The sequence below is a fragment of the Rhinoderma darwinii genome, chromosome 1 (genome assembly GCF_050947455.1).
Source record: "Rhinoderma darwinii isolate aRhiDar2 chromosome 1, aRhiDar2.hap1, whole genome shotgun sequence".
Lineage (NCBI taxonomy): Eukaryota > Metazoa > Chordata > Amphibia > Anura > Rhinodermatidae > Rhinoderma > Rhinoderma darwinii.
The window spans coordinates 214,032,114-214,050,366 of NC_134687.1; the positions used below are offsets into that span (position 1 = coordinate 214,032,114).

General features: G+C 42.2%; 1 protein-coding gene across 4 annotated transcripts in view; it reads right to left on the reverse strand.

The window, feature by feature from the left end:
- BMP2K (BMP2 inducible kinase) overlaps window positions 1–18,253 on the reverse strand; it is a 205,377-nt gene that overhangs the window by 27,638 nt on the left and 159,486 nt on the right. For all 4 annotated transcript variants that reach the window (XM_075861433.1, XM_075861448.1, XM_075861440.1 and 1 more), the window contains 4 exons: window positions 18,035–18,195; window positions 17,705–17,889; window positions 4,870–4,965; window positions 1,002–1,177 (listed from right to left, as the gene is read on the reverse strand). In XM_075861433.1, coding sequence (XP_075717548.1) covers window positions 1,002–1,177; window positions 4,870–4,965; window positions 17,705–17,889; window positions 18,035–18,195 — 618 coding nt within the window. The remainder of the gene's footprint in view (window positions 1–1,001; window positions 1,178–4,869; window positions 4,966–17,704; window positions 17,890–18,034; window positions 18,196–18,253) is intronic.

An 18,253-nucleotide genomic window follows, 5' to 3' on the forward strand; every position in this document is an offset into this window, starting at 1 on the left:
TGGTGCAGCTTCTACCTTTGTAGTCTGGTTTTAGCCTATCTACTATGGAGTCCGTGTCCGCTTACAGCACCTTCATCGTTTATATCATAGCTGTTATTGATGGCCTGCAGGAGTAACGTTGTGTTATGTACATGTTATTATCCTTTAACTGGCTACAATGCTACTCTTTTTCTGCTTCTTACTTATTTCACGTGCAGCATGTAATAGGCAGGGCTGCACAAACCCTGGGGAACTTTACATTTTTTTCCTACCCTTCTCCATTATTTAGATATCGGTGCCATTATATTTGGTGCCGTTAATGGGGCGTGTAATGTCAAGGGGGCGTGTAACATCGCTGTGACACTGTCCAATCCGCTACGGACAGTGCCACAGCAAGAGCTGGAGTGAAGAGAGCGTGTGCGCACGCACGCGCAGCTCGGAGCTGTGCGCACATGCACGCTCTCACTCACTCTTCAGCTCTCGGCAGACAAGGACTAGACTTGCGAGAGATCGCACAGTCTTGTCCTTGTCTGCCAGGAGCTGAAGAGTGAGTAAGAGCGTACGCGTGACAGTTCAGGGGGTTATTTAAATATCGGGCGCCAAATATCACGACACCGATATCTAAACAACACAGGAGGGTAGGAAAAAAAATTAAAGCGCCTCAGGGTTTGTGCAGCCCTGCCCATTACACGCTGCACTCAGCTACTCATGTACGGGCAAGTGAAAGGTTCTCTTTAACTCTCGTATTAACCATTCATTTATCTATGTAAACCCTTCCTAGTCCTAATCCACCAATGACTAACCACCTGCTTAGAATCTCGTAACACGTTTAATACGTTTGTAAATGTTTGTAATTGTCCCAATTTGCACCAAAGTATATAACAGGTAGTGTCACTGCATAGTACAACAATAATAATGCATGAAATGTATTTCAGAAATGAAAAATTCCTCATTACTCAAGAAAACATATATCCTAAAACGGCATGACTGGCTTGTACATTTATAGGATTATCGTTACTTACATGTTCGTGTTACACAAGGTTCTCATTGCTCCCATGTGCTCTTGGTGAGGAGCGGCATATGATACTAAGGCTGGAGTGAACTCCTGAGGAGAGGTCAGATACTGAGGAGGGTGAGACTGATGATGGAGCATGGCTTGGTGCTGTTGTAACTGAACTTGTTGATGATACTGGTGAACCTGGTTACAAAAAGACAAACATGAAACTGAAGAAAACAAAAACAAACTAGAGCTTACAGTTAATATCTCTGTATTTAAAGGGAATCTGTCACCATGAAAACACCATCTAATGGGTGGATAGCTGTAGAGACCGATTCCAAAGATATATTATTATCTCTGAACTCACTTGGACTCCCCTGCATTAAGCCGGCAGATAGCCCGTGCTCTGCATTGTAATGTATCCCCCGGACTCCTAAGCTCACAGAAACGGTACAGTGGACTCCTAGATGCTTCATTAGCATTTAGAGCACGGGCCATTTGCCACCTTACTGCGGGAGATGAAAGAGTTCAGAGACAATAATGATATTGTTGGAATCAATGTCTATTCAGCTATCCACCCATTACAGTAGTTTAGGAATGTTTTTTCTTGGTGACCGATTCAAAGTTTTTTTTTTTTGTTTTTTTATTTTATTTAAAAAGGTCCAACATTCTGTGTTGATTAAATTGATCATATATTTTTATAGGTTTCGAGCTTCATTTTTTTTTCTGTTACATAGAATCCCCTGCTTTCCTTCGCTATATAGTTAAATCAGAAAAGTCTGGCCAACACAAGGGAGGCTTACTAAAGATTTATACAGCTCCCATTTAACTGAATGATAAATAAGTTTTCAGTAAGCTCTTAAGATTGCAAAATATCTTCTGATGGAGATTGGTACAGAAGGCGCCCCAGTCTTAGTACTGTAATTAATACTTTCTAATATACATGGCAGCAGACATAACGGAGGGGGAGAGGGCTCTGCGTCATTACAACCATGTCTTTTATTTTATGGCTGAGTGGGTGTAGAAGCCTAAATAAAAACAACAAACAATGTAAATATTTTCTTCCTTAACACCTTAACGACCGCCCACCGTCTTTTGATGGTAGGCGGTACATGTCTTTAGTCTACAGCGACGTATTTTGGTGAGGCTGATGAGCGCTCCTGTGAGCGCTCATCCTCTAAGCAGGAGCTATAACGAACAGCTCCTGATCTCAGAGCAGCCTGCTGAATACAGCTGGGGTCGGAAAACATTCAGACCCCAGTTGTTTAACCCTTTGATCGCGGCAAGATCAAAGGGAACTCTCTGCTTTGATCTAGTCATCGGAAACCCGGTGACGTGATCAAACACTGGGGAATCCCTCTGCAGTCAGCTCTGGGGACCTACAAAGGACCCCAGGGCTGTCTGTTCAGTAAGCCTGCTGTTCGGGCACACTATGTGCTGTCCTAACAGCAGCCTGTGTCATAGTGACACAGTATGATGTATTAGCATATAGGAGTATGCTAATCCATTATAAGTAAAGTTATCCCTTAACGGGATTTTAAAAAAATTACAAAAAAAGTCAATATTTCGCTGTAAAAGTAATTTTTCTCTACCTCCAAACTATGAAAAAAAATAATACAATTTCTCCCGCATAAAACAAGGCCTCATACAGCCACGTCAATGAAAAAATAAAAAAGTTATGGCTGCTAAAATACAGATAGGTAAAAACTGAAAAATATAGCTGGTCATTAAGACCTTTTTAGGCCCGATCATTAAGAGGTTAACCCCTTCCTGCTGCAGCCACTTTTGAACTTCCTGACAGAGCCTCATTTTTAAAATCTGACGTGTCAATTTATGTGGTAATAACTTTGGAATGCTTTTACCTATCCAAGCAATTCAGAGAATGTTTTCTCGTGACACATAGTACTTTAAGTTAGTGGTAAAATTTGGTCGATACAGTCAGTATTTAATTGTTAAAAACACCAACATTTAGCGAAAAATTTCAAAAATTTGCATTTTTCTCAAATTAAATGTATCTGCTTGTAAAAAAAATAGTAATACCACACAAAATAGTTGCTAATTAACATTTCCCATATGTCTATTTTATGTTTGCATAGTTTTTTTTGATCAACCTTTTATTTATCTAGAACGTGACAAGGCTTAGAACTTTAGCAGAGATTTCTCACATTTTCAAGAAAATTTCAAAAGGCTATTCTTACAGGGACCAGTTCAGTTGTGAAGTGGCTTTGAGGGGCCTATACAATACAAAAATGCATAAGTAACCCCAGATGTAAAAACTGCACCCCTCAAAGTACCATGTATTGTTATGTATCAATAAAGATGTATATTTTTTACAATATATGGTAGTTATCTTTATACTCTATTGGGATGTCATGTCCCCTGCGCTTTTGCGCTTTTTAGGTTGCTTCTGAGGCTTGTTGGGGACTTCCCTTTTGCTCTACCTTATTTGAGGTTCTTTGTAGGTTTACTACAAAAAACAGTATCCAGACATATATTATTTGTCAATGGCAACAGAATCCAACTGTATAGGCATCCTGTTGTAGCAATACAAGTTTATGTGCAGTAATCAGTTAAAAAAAAACATATGCCTTAACTGTATGGCAAAAACATGGTGTGAACCTAGTTTTATATGTACTATATACAACTCTGATCACCACACGCTGAATATTACGCCCCATTCAGATCATGTTTTTGCCATTCGTTAAGGGTATGTCCTTGTAAAAGCTCCCAACGTATATGTTAAACAGAGGCTGTGATGGATGCCTAACAGTGGCATCCTTCACCCATATGTTATTATGGCATCCATTTAACATATACGTCATGGAAAACATATTTAGTATGTGTTAAACAGATTCCTGTGAAGTCACCCAAAGTTTCCCATGTAGAAAAAAAAATACTACACGGTTGTGTTGAATAATGTATTCTACTGAACCGGCCCCGCAGAACCCGGATATACATTCTTTTTGCCTCTGTTGGGCGAATGTTACCCTATGGACAATGTAATGTGAATAGGGCCTAAGATATTGGTATTGATTAGTCTTTCTTTAAAGTCTACCTCCAATAAAAAATACTTCACGGTTCTCTTAGATCTTCATATGCAGTACCTTACTGGAGCATTTTCCTTCAAAGCTCAGCCATAAGTGCTGCAGATCTATTTTTTCTTCCTAATTTGCCAACAGGATGTTGTCTGCCATGTTACAGATACAGTGGAGCTGCAGCTTAGTCCTGGTCACTAAGTCTACAACCCTACCAACTCATGTCACACTGCCCTCACCATCCCCTCTCACACTGCAGAGAGAGAAAGATCTGCTTGAAACACTGTAGATTCTGCTGTTATCACAGGACTCCCTTTACAGATGAACAGCTTGTAATTCCCTGTTTGGGTAAGATGCTGTAGTTATTTTAGCTGTAGATATTCAATCCTCCTGCTACTCTGCCCCATACCGCAGTGAATGGAGTGTGCAGCATACAAGTGAATGAAGCGAATATACAGAATAGAGGGCTTATTTTTAATTCTAGATTTAAAAAAATAGAATTTACTCATTTAAATGCATGTTCTAAGAGGTTTCACTGGCGGTACGTTTTTTGTGGGGAAAAAAAGTTAAATTAGTGCAAATGAAAAGTGGAGCAGCTGCTTATAACGACCAATCAGGTTGGTGTTTTCATTCATTTTTCAAAAGGCCCCTGAAAACGGAGAGCTGAAATCTGATTGGATGCTATGGGCCATTGCTCCACTTTTCCTTTGGCCTAGTTTTGATATATGTTCCCTTGTTTGATGCAGAGAGAAGGTTACCAACTTTATTACTAGCATTTAGATCACCGGTAAAAATAAATTCAATGTAGTTTATCAGAAGTGAAAAATGTAGTAAATTACAGATATTACGCTGACTTACCATGGCTGGGTATTGAGGTGGGATATGTTGTTGCTGGTATAAGGAGTGCATCAAATACTGTTGATGGAGAAATTGCTGCTGAACGGCCTGTTGATACTGTGTACAACAAAGACATACTGGTGTTTAGTGTGTGTATATATATATATATATATATATATATATATATATATATATATATATATATATATATATATATAGATTCATACTCGCTTCCATACAATTTGTAAAAACTCATGTATATTCCTATTTTCTCTGAGAACATGAGGACATTAGTTGCGAAGTACGAACATGAAGTAAATATCTGCAGAGATAGTAATTATATCCTACATTCTAAATATCATTTATGCAGGAACTAACAGATCCTAGACACCCCAAATTCTAAGCTAATTCTGTTGAGAATCCCCTCCTTCATGTTCACATTATATTTCACACAGTGTGTGCTCAATCGCACTAAGTTGACTAAGTTGTACATTGAACCCAGGGAAGAAAACCATGGTTTGGAGCATGTTTTACAGCCACTCGGGATCCCATACAAAGTGAAAGACGATTGAAGATCTGTGGTCTGGTGAGATTCGAATTTACTGACTTGTAAAGTGGAGCTCCGGGACAACTTTTATTATATTCTACTGTGATTTAACTGGGTGACAGGAAACCAGGTATCCCATGGTAGTCTCCAGACTAAACACTTGTGTTACATCTATATGATTGTTTTTACACAGAGACAGACATGAATTCCCCCGTAGACTCATGTTATCAGAATTCCTTTATGAGTAGTGATCCAATAAAAGGGCAGGGCAGCTTCAATAAATTCACAATTCTGGAGACTATCCTGTCAGCCCATATAACGGACTTTCTCTGCTGTGCCAGAAGCAAAATACTAAGGTTGCTAGAAAAAAAATAGCTTATTAACTGCTGGTTGTTTTTAGGGCAACAATAGGAATCTGATCTTTCTGATTTAACTACTCTATTAACCAATCCATCCGCTCATACGGTTTCAGATAATACTGTAGATGTACAGTTAGGTCCAGAATTATTTGGACAGTGACACAAGTTCTGCCATTTTAACTGTTTACCAAAACATATTGAATATACAGTTATATAATCAATATTGGATTAAAGTGCCGACTCAGATTTAATTTGAGAGTATTCACATCCTAATTTGAGGAAGGGTTTAGGGATTACAGGTCTTTAATATGTAGCTGCCTCTTTTTCAAGGGACCAATGTAACTCGACAATTATCTCAAAAGCTATTTAATGGGCTGCATGGGCTATTCCCTCATTAATACATCATCAATTAAGCAGGTAAAAGGTCTGGAGTTGATTCCAGGTGTGGCATTTGCATTTAGAAACTGTTGCTGTGAACCCACAACACGAGGTCAAAGGAGATCTCAATGCAAGTGAAACAGACCATCGTTAGGCTGAAAAAATGAAGAAATCCATCAGAGAGATAGATAGCACAAATGTTGGGAGTGGCCAAATCAACAGTTTGGTACATTCTTGAATTTTTTTTAAAAAAAAAGACCGCACTGGTGATCTCGTGAACTCCAAAATGCCTGGATAGCCACGGAAGACAACAGTGGAGGATGATCGCAGAATCCTTTCCATAGTGAAGAAAAAGCCCTTCATAACACCTACCCAAGTGAAGAACTCTCCTAGAAGTAGGTGTATCAGTATCTAAGTCTACCATACAGACAAGACTTCATGAGAGCAAACACAGAGGGTTCACCCCAAGGTGCAAAACATTAATCAGCCTCAAAAATAAAAAGGCCAGATTAGACTTTGCCAAACAACATGTAAAGAAGCCAGCCCAGTTCTGGAACAGCATGAAACGAAGATCAACCTGTACCAGAATGATGGGAGGAAGAAAGTATGGAAAAGGCTTGGAACGGCTCATGATCCAAAGCAGACTACATCCTCTGTAAAACCTGGTTGAGGCAGTGTGATGGCATGGGCATGCATGGCTCCCAAGGGCACTGGGTCATTGATGTTTATTGATGATGTGACTGAAGACAGAAGTAGCCGGATGAATTCTGAAGTGTTCAGGGATTTACTTTCTGTTCAGATTCAACCAAATGCAGCAAGGTTGATTGGACGTCGCTTCACAGTACAGATGGACAATGACCCAAAACATACTGCGAAAGAAACCCAGGAGGTTTTTTAAGGCAAATAAATGGAATATTCTGCAATGGCCAAGTCAATCACCAGATCTCAACCCGATCGAGGATGCATTTCACTTGCTTAAGACAAAACTTAAGGCAGAAAGAGCCACAAACAAGCAACAACTGAAGACCCCTGCAGTAAAGGCCCGGCAAAGCATCACAAAGGAGGAAACCCAGCGTTTGGTGATGTCCATGGGTTCCAGACTTCAGGCAGTCATTGCCTGCATAGGATTCTCTACAAAGTGTTAAATAAAAACATTTTATTTATGGTAATGTTAATTTGTCCAATTACTTTTGAGCTCCTGAAATGAGGAGGCTGTGTAGAAAAATGGTTGCAATTCCTAAACGTTTCACAGGATATTTTTGTTCAACCCCTAGAATTAAACCTGAAAGTCTACACTTCAATTGCATCTCAGTTGTTTCATTTCAAATCCAATGGGGTGGCATGCAGAGCCCAAAATCATGAAGATTGTGTCAGTGACCAAATATATCTGGACCCAGTGCCGCATCTGCCATGAGGCCAGGTGAGCCGACGGCCTCAGGCGGCACCACCTACCCAAACGGGGGGGGGGGGGCGGCATTTTCAGCCCGGGACGGACTGGACTGGGGAGAGACGTGCCGAACGTCTGTAATACTCCTCCTCCTCTCTGACGCTGCACATGCAGGCAGAGAGAGAGGAGCAAGTCTGCAGGAGGAGCGACGAGCAGCAGAGGTAAGTTCCTGCCTTGCTGGGACCGGGACCCGTGACGTGAGTATACTGCAAGGGGGGGTCTGGTAATTTTACCGACAGCAGAGGGCTCTATGGGGCTGGAATAATCCACCCCATAGAGCCCTCACATCACTATAATGAAAGGATTAGTGTGGGTGGGGGAGGGTCTGAGTGTCTGACTTACTGCAGAGAGCTCTATAGGGGGGGATTCTGCCCCCCCCCCTTTAGAGCAGTCAGTCAGATGCTCAGACCCCCCTAACCTTTCAGTATAGTAACTAGTCAGGGCTCTATGGTGGGGGGATAATTCCCTCCTATAGAGCCCTCTGCTGTCAGTAAAACACCCCCCCCCCCCTTGCAGTATACTCCTGGCTTTGTAGCTTTCCTGTGCTTAATTAGCGTGGGAAAGCTACAAGTAGAGCTGTGACTGGTGAGTCTCACAGTCACTCACAGTGCGCACTGAATGCGGCAGCCAGTCTGACTGTGAGTCTCTGACCAGTCACCACCCACAGGCAGCAGAGAGACAGGAGAGACTAATAGTAAACCCTCAACTACTACAGTTTCACAGGCATTGTCTATGACAGCTTCTATAGTGTAGTGGTTAGCTTGCCTCCCTTACACATGGAAGGTTGCTGGTTCAAATCCCAGCTGGGGTTTTTTTTTTTTTTTTTTTAAATATTAATATCTTGTATTGGGCTTTGTTCACACTAGCATTAATATACGTTTACCTCTCTTCCGTTCAATGGTAATTCTTTTGTATCAGTTGCTTTCAGTTTGTCTCCGTTCACTAGGTTTCCGTTATTTTGAATGGAAATAAAAGTTCTGCAGACTGCACTTTTGTTTCCTTTAAAAAAAACGGAAACTTAGCGAACGGAGACAAACGGAAAGCAACTGATACAAAAGAATTACCATTGAAAGCAATGGTAATTCTAATGGAACCGTTGCTTTCCGTTTAACGTATCTATCCTCTCTTCCTCTGACGGAAGAGAAGTAAACGTATATTAATGCTAGTGTGAAAGAAGCCTTAGGGTCTGTTCACATCAGCGTTGGCTTTCCGTTCTGGGGTTCCGTTGGAGGTAACCCCGCAACGGAAAGTCAAACTGAAACCACAGCTTCCGTTTCAGTCACCATTAGCGCAGTCGACTGCGCTATTGATTCCGTCACAAAAACGGAAACCTGCCAGAATGGTGACGAACGGAAACCATTAGCAATGTTTCAATGGTGACTGAAACGGAAGCTGTGGTTTCAGTTTGACTTTCCGTTGCGGGGTTCACCCGACGGAAACCTCCCACGGAACCCCGGAACGGAAAGCCAACGCTGATGTGAACAGGCCCTAATCCTTCCCCATAAACCTGCCCCTGCTAATTAAAATAAATATATTATATAATGTATATAGCGCTGTATCCTGTATCCGTCAGGTCAGCGGGTCCTGCAGGATCGAGCTGTTACCAATCACATCTAAGTTCATAACTTAGATGTGATCGGTAATAGGCGACCTAATGGATTCAGGTCTCAGCGCTATATACAGCTGCTCTGTATACAGGATACAAAGCAGCTGTATCTCAAACAGTACAAATCATTTTCAATAAAAAGTAATTAAAACTTGCACCAATCGCAGTAATAGATAGCTTTATATATCATAGTGACATGTCCGAAGTTTTCATCGGTGGGGGACCGAGCACTGAGGCCCCCACCGATCGCTAAAACGAAGCAGCAGAAGTGCTCGGGTGAGCGCTGTGCCGCTTCATTTATGATAGACTTTCAGCCGAGTGAGCGGTGTACGGACTCCTAGACTTTCTATTGAGCCCGTACACTGCTCCAAGGAAAGCCAAACAGAATTGAAGCGGCACACCGCTCACCCGAGCACTTCTGTTGCTTCGTTTTAGCGACTAGTGGGGGGGTCCCAGTGTTCGGACCCCACTGATCAAAACTTCTGACATGTCAAAAGTTTTTTAAAAAGTTGTTACACTTTAAAGAGAATCTTTCACCTGCCCACAGATTTGCATTTGAGTGCAGCATGTAATGGTCAGGGCTGCACAAACTCTGGGGCACTTTACATTTTTTTTTCCTACCCTCTTTCCTTACTTCGATATCGGTGCCGTAATGTTTGGCGCCGATATTTAAATAACCCCATGAACTGCCAATGGGGCGGTAACCGGCAAGGGGGCGTGTAACATCGCTGTGACACTGTCCAATCAGCTACGGACAATGTCAACAGCAAGAGCTGGAGAGAGGAGAGCATGTGCGCACGCACGCTCTCACTCTTCAGCTCTCGGCAGGCAAGTACAAGACTGTGATCTCAGGTGAGAGATCAGTCTTGTCGTCCTTGTCTGCCGAGAGCTAAAGAGTGAGAGCGTGCGTGCGCGCACAGCTCCGATGCCATGAAACAGAAGAAGAAGAATTCACACTCTTCATCTGTTCCTTAGTGGTGGCGGAGCTGCGCGCTCGCGCGCACGCGCTCTCTGTCCAGCTCTTGCTCTGAAACGGTCTGTAGCTGATTGGACAGTGTCACAGCGATGTTACACGCCCCCTTGCCAAGTACCTCCCCATTGACAGTTCAGGGGGTTATTTAAATATCGGGCACCAAATATTACAGCACCGATATCTAAATAACGAAGGAGGCTAGGAAAAATATGTAAAGTGCCCCAGAGTTTGTGCGGCCCCCCCCCCCCCCCCCCCCCCATTACATGCTGCACTCAGCTGTACATGTATGGGGAGGTGAAAGGTTCTCTTTAAAAGAAAGGTGTTATAATTATTTTTTTTTTATTTGATATGTTTTATTTTATGGGCCTAATTTTTCTAATTATTTTAACCCCTTAATGACCGGGCCTGTTTGGGCCTTAATGACCAAGCCAGATTTGTTAAATCTGGTATGTGTGACTTTATCAGAGAATAACTCAGCGAAAGTTTTGAATATCCAAGTAATTCTGACATTGTTTTTTCGTCACATGTTGTACTTTATTTTAGTGATAAAAGTAGACTGATACGATTTACGGAAATTAATAAAAAAATAGAAAAAATTAAGAAATTTTGTAAAAATTATAATTTTTCCCTATTTTTAACGGCAATATGTGACATATGTACACACATACTGTACAATTTTTTTTATTAAATATATATTTCCATCTCTTTACTCTATTTTGGCAGCACTTTTGAAAAAAAAATTTTTTTTTGGAGCAATTTAGAAGACTTACCAGTTTAGTAATAATTTTATACATTTTGAAGTACATTTGGTTTTCCTGCACCAAGCCAGGTTTTCAGAGGCTCATAGGTGTCAGAATGGTGGAAACCCCCACAAGTGACCCCATTTTGCAAACTACACCCCTTAAGGTATTTATTAAGGGGTGTTGTAAGTATTTTGACCCCACAGTTTTTTTGTAAGAATTCATGCAAAGCAGGCGTATAAAAATATAATCTCACTTTTTTCATAAAAGTATAACTTTGAAGACCGATTTCTTTGTAAAGCGACCATGAGAATGAAGAAACACACCCCAAAATCTATCACCCTGTTTCTCCTGTTTTCAAAAATGCCCCCATTGTGACTCTAATGCATTGCCTGGACACACAGCAGGGCTTGAAAGGAAGGGAGCACCCGGAGGCTTTCAGAACTCATATTTTGCTTGAAAATGTTTTAGGCCCCACTGTATATTTGGAGAGGTTTTGAACTACCAGAACGATAGAAACTCCCCATAAACGACCCCATTTAGAAAACTAGACCCCTTAAGGTATTTATCTAGGGGTGTAGTGAGTATTTTGACCCCACAGTTTTTTGCTAAATTTAATGCATAGCAGGTGAAAAAAAATTAAACTTCGCTTTTTTCATAAAAGTATCACTTTGAAGATCGATTTCTTTGTAAAGCGAACATGAAAATGAAGAAACACACCCCAAAATCTATCACCCGGTTTCTCCTGTTTTCAAAAATACTCTCATTGTTTCCCCAATCTGCTTATTAGACGTGTGGCTGGGCCAAAAAGAGAGGGAGCACCCTTTGGCTTTCAGGGCACAATTGAATAAATTCTAGGCCCCATATCATGCATTTAGAGGCATTGAGCTGCCTGAACAAAAAAAAAAAACACGCAGAAATGACCCCATTTTAAAAACTAAACCCCTAAAGGTATTCATCTAGTGGTGTAGTGGGCATGCGGACCAAAAATTTTTTAAAGGAGGAAATAATGGGTATCATTTCAGACACTATGGGTATATAATGTTTTCTTCAAACTCTTATTACGTTTCCACATGAAATAGAGGAGACGTGGTAGAAGGTTATTTTGTTAGAAATATGCCACATTAATAAATTTGTGCGGCATACAGAAGAGAAGTGAAGCCGTGTATTCATAACGGATACATGTCGCTATAGACGTATTTGCCTGTACTTATGACTATGTCTTGCTGAAGAAGCAGTTGGTGCCATTATGATGTCATTGTGGACAGAATTCTGTCCTAATATAAAATCAGTGGAAAGAGAGGAAAAAATAAACTGTACTGGAGTGATGAGCAATATCTTCAAACAAATGGAGGAAAATGTATCCAACTATGTTGCAAACTCGAGTCTGTTCACTAGATAGAAGAACACCTGCAGGGCTGTCATGACAAGGATTTTTTTTTCAGCGACTGGTTGTACAACGTCTCTTTAGCTCCATCAATCCTTATGAGGGACGAATGTGCCAAGTGACGCGGTACACCATAACAGGCCCCTGCCCGGCAAGGTAGGAACCGCTATGTGCACAAAACAACCAATCACCTACAGAATATATAAAGGGACAGTGTCCAAAACCATCTATAGGAACAGTAAAGGATCACTAATCCCCAAAATTATGTCAGTATTTCCAGAAGAACCGTAACAAAGCCCATGGTGTATTGATAAGGAACAGCTCGATTATTAGAGATCCTCCAAAAAAAAAATGTCATGCCCGTATCACGGTACAGAATTAGGAATGTAACAGCCGTATGTGGCAGGACATAGTCATAAGAAAAAGGAAATACATCCCCAATTTATTCTTGTAACCATTGCTAAAATGCACGACTTCCACTAATTCAGGGGCGGCACGGGCCGCAGGTGTTGGATTTATCTACTAATAAATGCAATGCCCACATTTATTTTTTATTTCAAGAACACTTGTGGGGTCCATGTTCTGAATAGACAGATGTGGGCTCCTGCACAATAAACTGTATTCATTTGTGAGTGATCAAGTCCTGGATTTAATTGTCCAAGAAATGTATAAAAAAAAATCATAAAGGGGAAATTTAGTTTTACAGTCTGAAATAAATAAACCTCCCCATGAGAATCCCTCCCTCCCTTGGAAAGCCCAGAAACGAAACAAAAAAATATGCATAAATGAAATTGACTCCCTAAAAAGAATCCCCCCCACCCCACCCTTTTTTGTTTTCCCTAAATTATAGATAAAATTAATAATTAGAAACGGTGTGGTAGGTCTCAAAACAGGGGTAGTTGCACAGGCCTGGATCTGACTGGAAGGAGTCTCTAGGTGCGGGGGAGTCAAACAGGAGGTGCTCTATAATTTTCTCCTGATACTGGAGGAAACTGAGCGTTCCCTGGGTCTTGTACAGCACATATCTGTTGTAAGTGGCCATCTGGATAAGGTAGATCGCTACCTTTTTATACCAGGCCCTAGTTTTGTGCTTGACCAGGTACGGTTGTAGGACCTGGTCAGATAGATCGACTACCCCCATGAACTTGTTATGGTCCACCACGCAGACCGGTTTCCTCTTATCAGAGGTAGCGCCCCTCTCTCTTACTGCCACTGTGGTGTCCTTGTGCACGGTGGAGAGCATGTACACGTCCTTTTTGTCACTCCATTTGACAGCGAGCAACTGGTCACTTGCAAATGAGAGTGACGCACCCCTTACTAGTCGCCTGGACACCAGTCGTTGAGGGAAGCCGACTCTATTTTTTCGTACCGTCCCACAGGCCCCTGTATTCGCAGCATGGAGGGACTTATACAGGGGGACACTGGTGTAGTAATTGTCGGTGTACACATGGTACCCTTTTTGTAGGAATGGCACCATGAGTTCCCAGACAATTTTCCCACTAATGCCAATATCCTCTGGGAATCCTGGGGGATTAAGGTGGCGGTCCCTGCCCTCATAAATGAAAAAGCCACAGGTGTAGCCCGTTGTGCTCTCGCACACCTTATAGAGTTTCACTCCGTATCGGGCTCTTTTGGAGGGGATGTATTGTCGAAACGATAGACGGCCCTTGAAGGACATAAGGGACTCATCTACCGCTAGTTTTTGGCCTGGGGTGTATAAATTGAAAAATGAGTCACTTAGGAGGGAGATTAGGGGTCTCAGTTTGTTGAGGCGATCATAGGCTGGGTCACTTCTTGGGGGGATTTGTGTATTGTCAGAAAAATGCATGAAACGCATTAGAGTCTCATAGCACGTTCGGGCCATAACGTCTGCAAATACAGGCGTGCTATGGATAGCGCTGGTAGCCCAATAGGAGCGGATAGAGGTTTTTTTTTACTATCCCCATGTTTAGGGTAATTCCCCAAAAAAATTTTATTTCAGAAACTGCTGTGGGGATCCATCCTCGGGCATAGCAAGACCTGGGATTTTGGGTGCCAAATTGCCTGGCGTATAAATTCGTCTGCTGGACGATTAGTTCCAGGACCTGATCGCCTATAAACAAATGAAAAAAATTATAGGGACTAAAATTTGAGACATCTGCGTTGATGCCTGGAGTCGCTGTAAATGGCAAAACTTGGGGGGAGAAAGCAATTGCAGGATCCCAAATTGCGGAAGGGACTGCAGTACTAGGCCCGTCTCCTGACGCTTCACCGCTGACCTCTGCGTCCACCACCATAGGGCTGGGGGGTCCAGTGGCAGAAGCAGACCTTGTGTCGCTTTCTGAGCCAAGTTCTGCTTCTGACGCAGTGTCCGTATCACTGCCGGAACCGCTAGAGCATAGCATGGCGTATGCCTGCTCTGCAGAGAACATTCTGCGGCTCCTGGGGTTCATGTTCACCACACAAATAATTTTTTTTTTATTTATTTTTTTAGAAGACAAACAAAAAAACTGGGTGATTACGTGTAATCTGGGGTGATTACGGGTAATCTGGGGTAATTACGGGTAATCTGGGTTAATTACGGGTAATCTGGGGTAATTACGGGTAATCTGGGGTAATTACGGGTAATCTGGGGTGATTACGGTAATCTGGGGTGATTACGGGTAATCGGGTACATTACGGACAATATTCGGATAATATCGGAACACTGGCGAGTAAGTATGTGGTGTATTTTACAGTATAATACAGCACAAGATTTGTATAGTATTTCTCTCTCTCCTCTCACAGATCAACTACAGTGAGAGGAGGGAGGGAAAGAGCACAAATCTTGTGCTGTATTTTGAAAATATGGGACTATGGTCACTGTGATCGGTATATCACAGTGACCATCTGATCAGGGACCAATTATAACGGTCCCTGATCAGTTTCCATTTACAGGCAGAATAGCTGCCTTTCAACTGACAGCGCATGCGTGCGCCATTTATTTTTTTTTCCCGGCGGTTGGGGGGGCGCGATCGGGGGCCTAACAAGTGGTTTTTTATCTCCTCTCACCAAACATTCATGGTGAGAGGAGATAAAAAGTTAGATTTACAATGCTGCATTAATTGTAACGGCGATCGCCGGTACTCTGGTAGCTGAGGGCAGGGAGCTATCACTCTGCACGGCGCCGCAATCTTAATTAGATTGTGTGCGCATGCGCGGGCGCAATTTTTTTTCTCTTCCCGGCAGCTGCGGGAGGAGAAGAGAAGGGGGGCACGATCGCGGGCATCGGAGGCCCTTCAGGTTAGTTTTTTATCTCCTCTCACCAAACATTCATGGTGAGAGGAGATAAAAATGTCGATTTTCCACCGCTGCACTAATTGTAACGGCGGTCGCCGGTATTCGTTGAATACCGGCGTTCGCCGGTTTGGGGACCGCAAACAACGGTCCCCAGAGTGTGCTCCAAGCCCTCAGCTACCTCCGGTAGCTGAGAGCAGGGAGCTATCTCCTTTCACGGCGCCGCAATTTTATTCTGATGCAGTGCCGTGAAAAGGCGTATGTATCAGAATAAAGCCCGTTAGTGGCCGCCGTTAAAAGGCGTATTGGCGGTCACTAACGGGTTAATATGTTCCCGAAGGTAGCTATTTATTCATATGTCTGTGGGGGCAGCCAACTTTATTTTTATTTTTCATACTTCTAATTTTTGTTTTGCAGGTTCCGCTGGACCATTTGGACTACGTCGTAGATTCGTTGGACTACTTCGTGTACTTGATGTAAGCTTTTTTTATTTTAATAAAATGGTTAAAGTGGATTGTGTGGAAGAGTTGTCACTTCAATAAAATAAATTACTTTATGTCTCTGTTTTTTAATACTTCATTACCGCCTTAGTAATGGCTGCTGTCTGATCGAGAGCATCCATTACTAAGAAGGGGCTTAGTGTTAGCCAGTAATAAGGCCGTCACTAACCCCTATTACCCCGGTACCCACCGCCACCAGGAGTACCGGGAAGAGCTGGGTACGATCCAGCACCCGACCATCTGAAGTGAAGGGTACTTGGGTGGCCGCAGGCTGGTACTATCAGGCTAGGAAGGGACAAAAACCATGGCCCTTCCCACCCTGGTGATGCTAGGCTGCTGCTGCTGCTTTATTGTATCTGGCTGGCTATGAAAAATGGAGGGGATCTCATGTAATTTTTTTTCAATTTATTTTTAAAAAATGACGAGGTGTTTCCCTAATTTTTCATAACCAGCCAGATACAATTAAGCAGCTGCAGCCTAGCATCACCAGGGTGGGAAGGGCCACTTTTTTGGCCCGTCCCAGCCTGATAATACCAGCCTGCAGCCTAACAGTCGTTTCAGATGGCCAGGTACTGAATCGTACTCGACTCTTCCCGGCATCCCTGGTGGCAGTGGGAACCGGGGTAATAATAGGGGTTAGCGATAGCCTTTTTACTGGCTAATGCTATGCCCCAGCCTTAGTAATTGAACGCTGTCAATCAGACATTACTAAGGCCATAATAAAGTATTTAAAAAAAACAGACATAATATTTTTTTTTTATTGAAATCAAAACTCCCCCATGCAACCCTCTTTCACAAGTTTTTTTTTTTTAAAGTAGATCATTGAAGTAGTCCAAAGAATCTACGACGTAGTCCAAACGGTCCAGCGGAACCTACCAAAAAAAAGTTAGCAGTATAAAATGTAAAAAAAAAAATTAATTTGCCACAATAGAAACCCCTGCTCCGCCGTTTGCTCTTGTAGGCCACAGCCTGGTTTAGGCCTGAGGCCTACAAGAGATCGGGAGCACGCTGATGACGTCAACTGCCCGGCATGATGACGTCACTGCATCATGCCGACCACGCCGGGCCACTGAACTCGGTTAAAAATCATAAGTCAATTAGGTAATAAAAAGGGGGCATAGAAGATGTTAAACCATTTTCAGTGTTAATGCTGCGTTGCTGATCTATGATACTAAAGTAATAAAGTAAGAAGAGTTCTTTAAGTCTTCTCTATACATTAAACAGCACTTTACAAATAAAAAGCAAGTGTTTTCCTATTTAATTTTTTTTTATATAGTGCGTGTTTGATGTGTAAAGGTAGTAATGAGAAAACTCCGATAGATTGGGGGGCGCCTTTTAATTAGTTCGCCTCAGGCAGCAGAGGGGCTAGGTTCACCCCTGTCTGGACCTAACTGTATATTACGGAATAGCAGTAAATGTCGCTTTCTAACGTACGTGTAGAATCATCTTAGCGTCAACTTAAACGTTACGAAGATAGTTAAAAGATCCTGGAAAGTGGGTGTGCTATGCTAATAAATTGACCTGTCATCTAGACAAGTGGAGGCAACCATTTTGGAGTCAGAATGAGTAAATATACACTACTGTTTTGCTGAGATAAATTAAATTAGTTGAATACCTCTAAATATTTATGTCCACTATGTCCACTGGTAAAGATTAAAACAGACCTGCTTTATGTAGGCGTCCTGGAACAGTTGCTGTTGCTGCAATTGATGGAGCTGCTGTAGTCTCCAATCTCCTGGCTGAAGTTGCTGTAAAACTCTGTGCTGCTGTGAGAACTGCTGGCTATATTCCTGACCCAACAGTGTGCCAGGCCCATTGCCAGGATGTGGAGTTATTGTATCTGTAGCTGCTACAACGCAATTTGATAAAAGAAAATAACCAGTGAGAATGAACATTTCTTCCCATGAGTAATGACATCATAGTACTATTATACTTTGTCTATTCTACGTTTATCTAATCTTCGTGTTTATTTAGAAAAGAACAAATCCTCATACCATTGTGAATCTGCTGACTTGGAGAATTCTGCACCGCCATCATAACAGGGGTTGTAGCATTTTGAATATTGAGCACCTGTGACTGGGCTGTACTGGAAAATGCCTTGGGTCTCTGTCTTGGAGCAATGGACGTTTCCGTGGGTCCAAGTGAATCTGTTATTCTGTAACATGAAAAACACCATAAGCAGTGACAAAAATGTTCTAAGTGACTTAATTGCA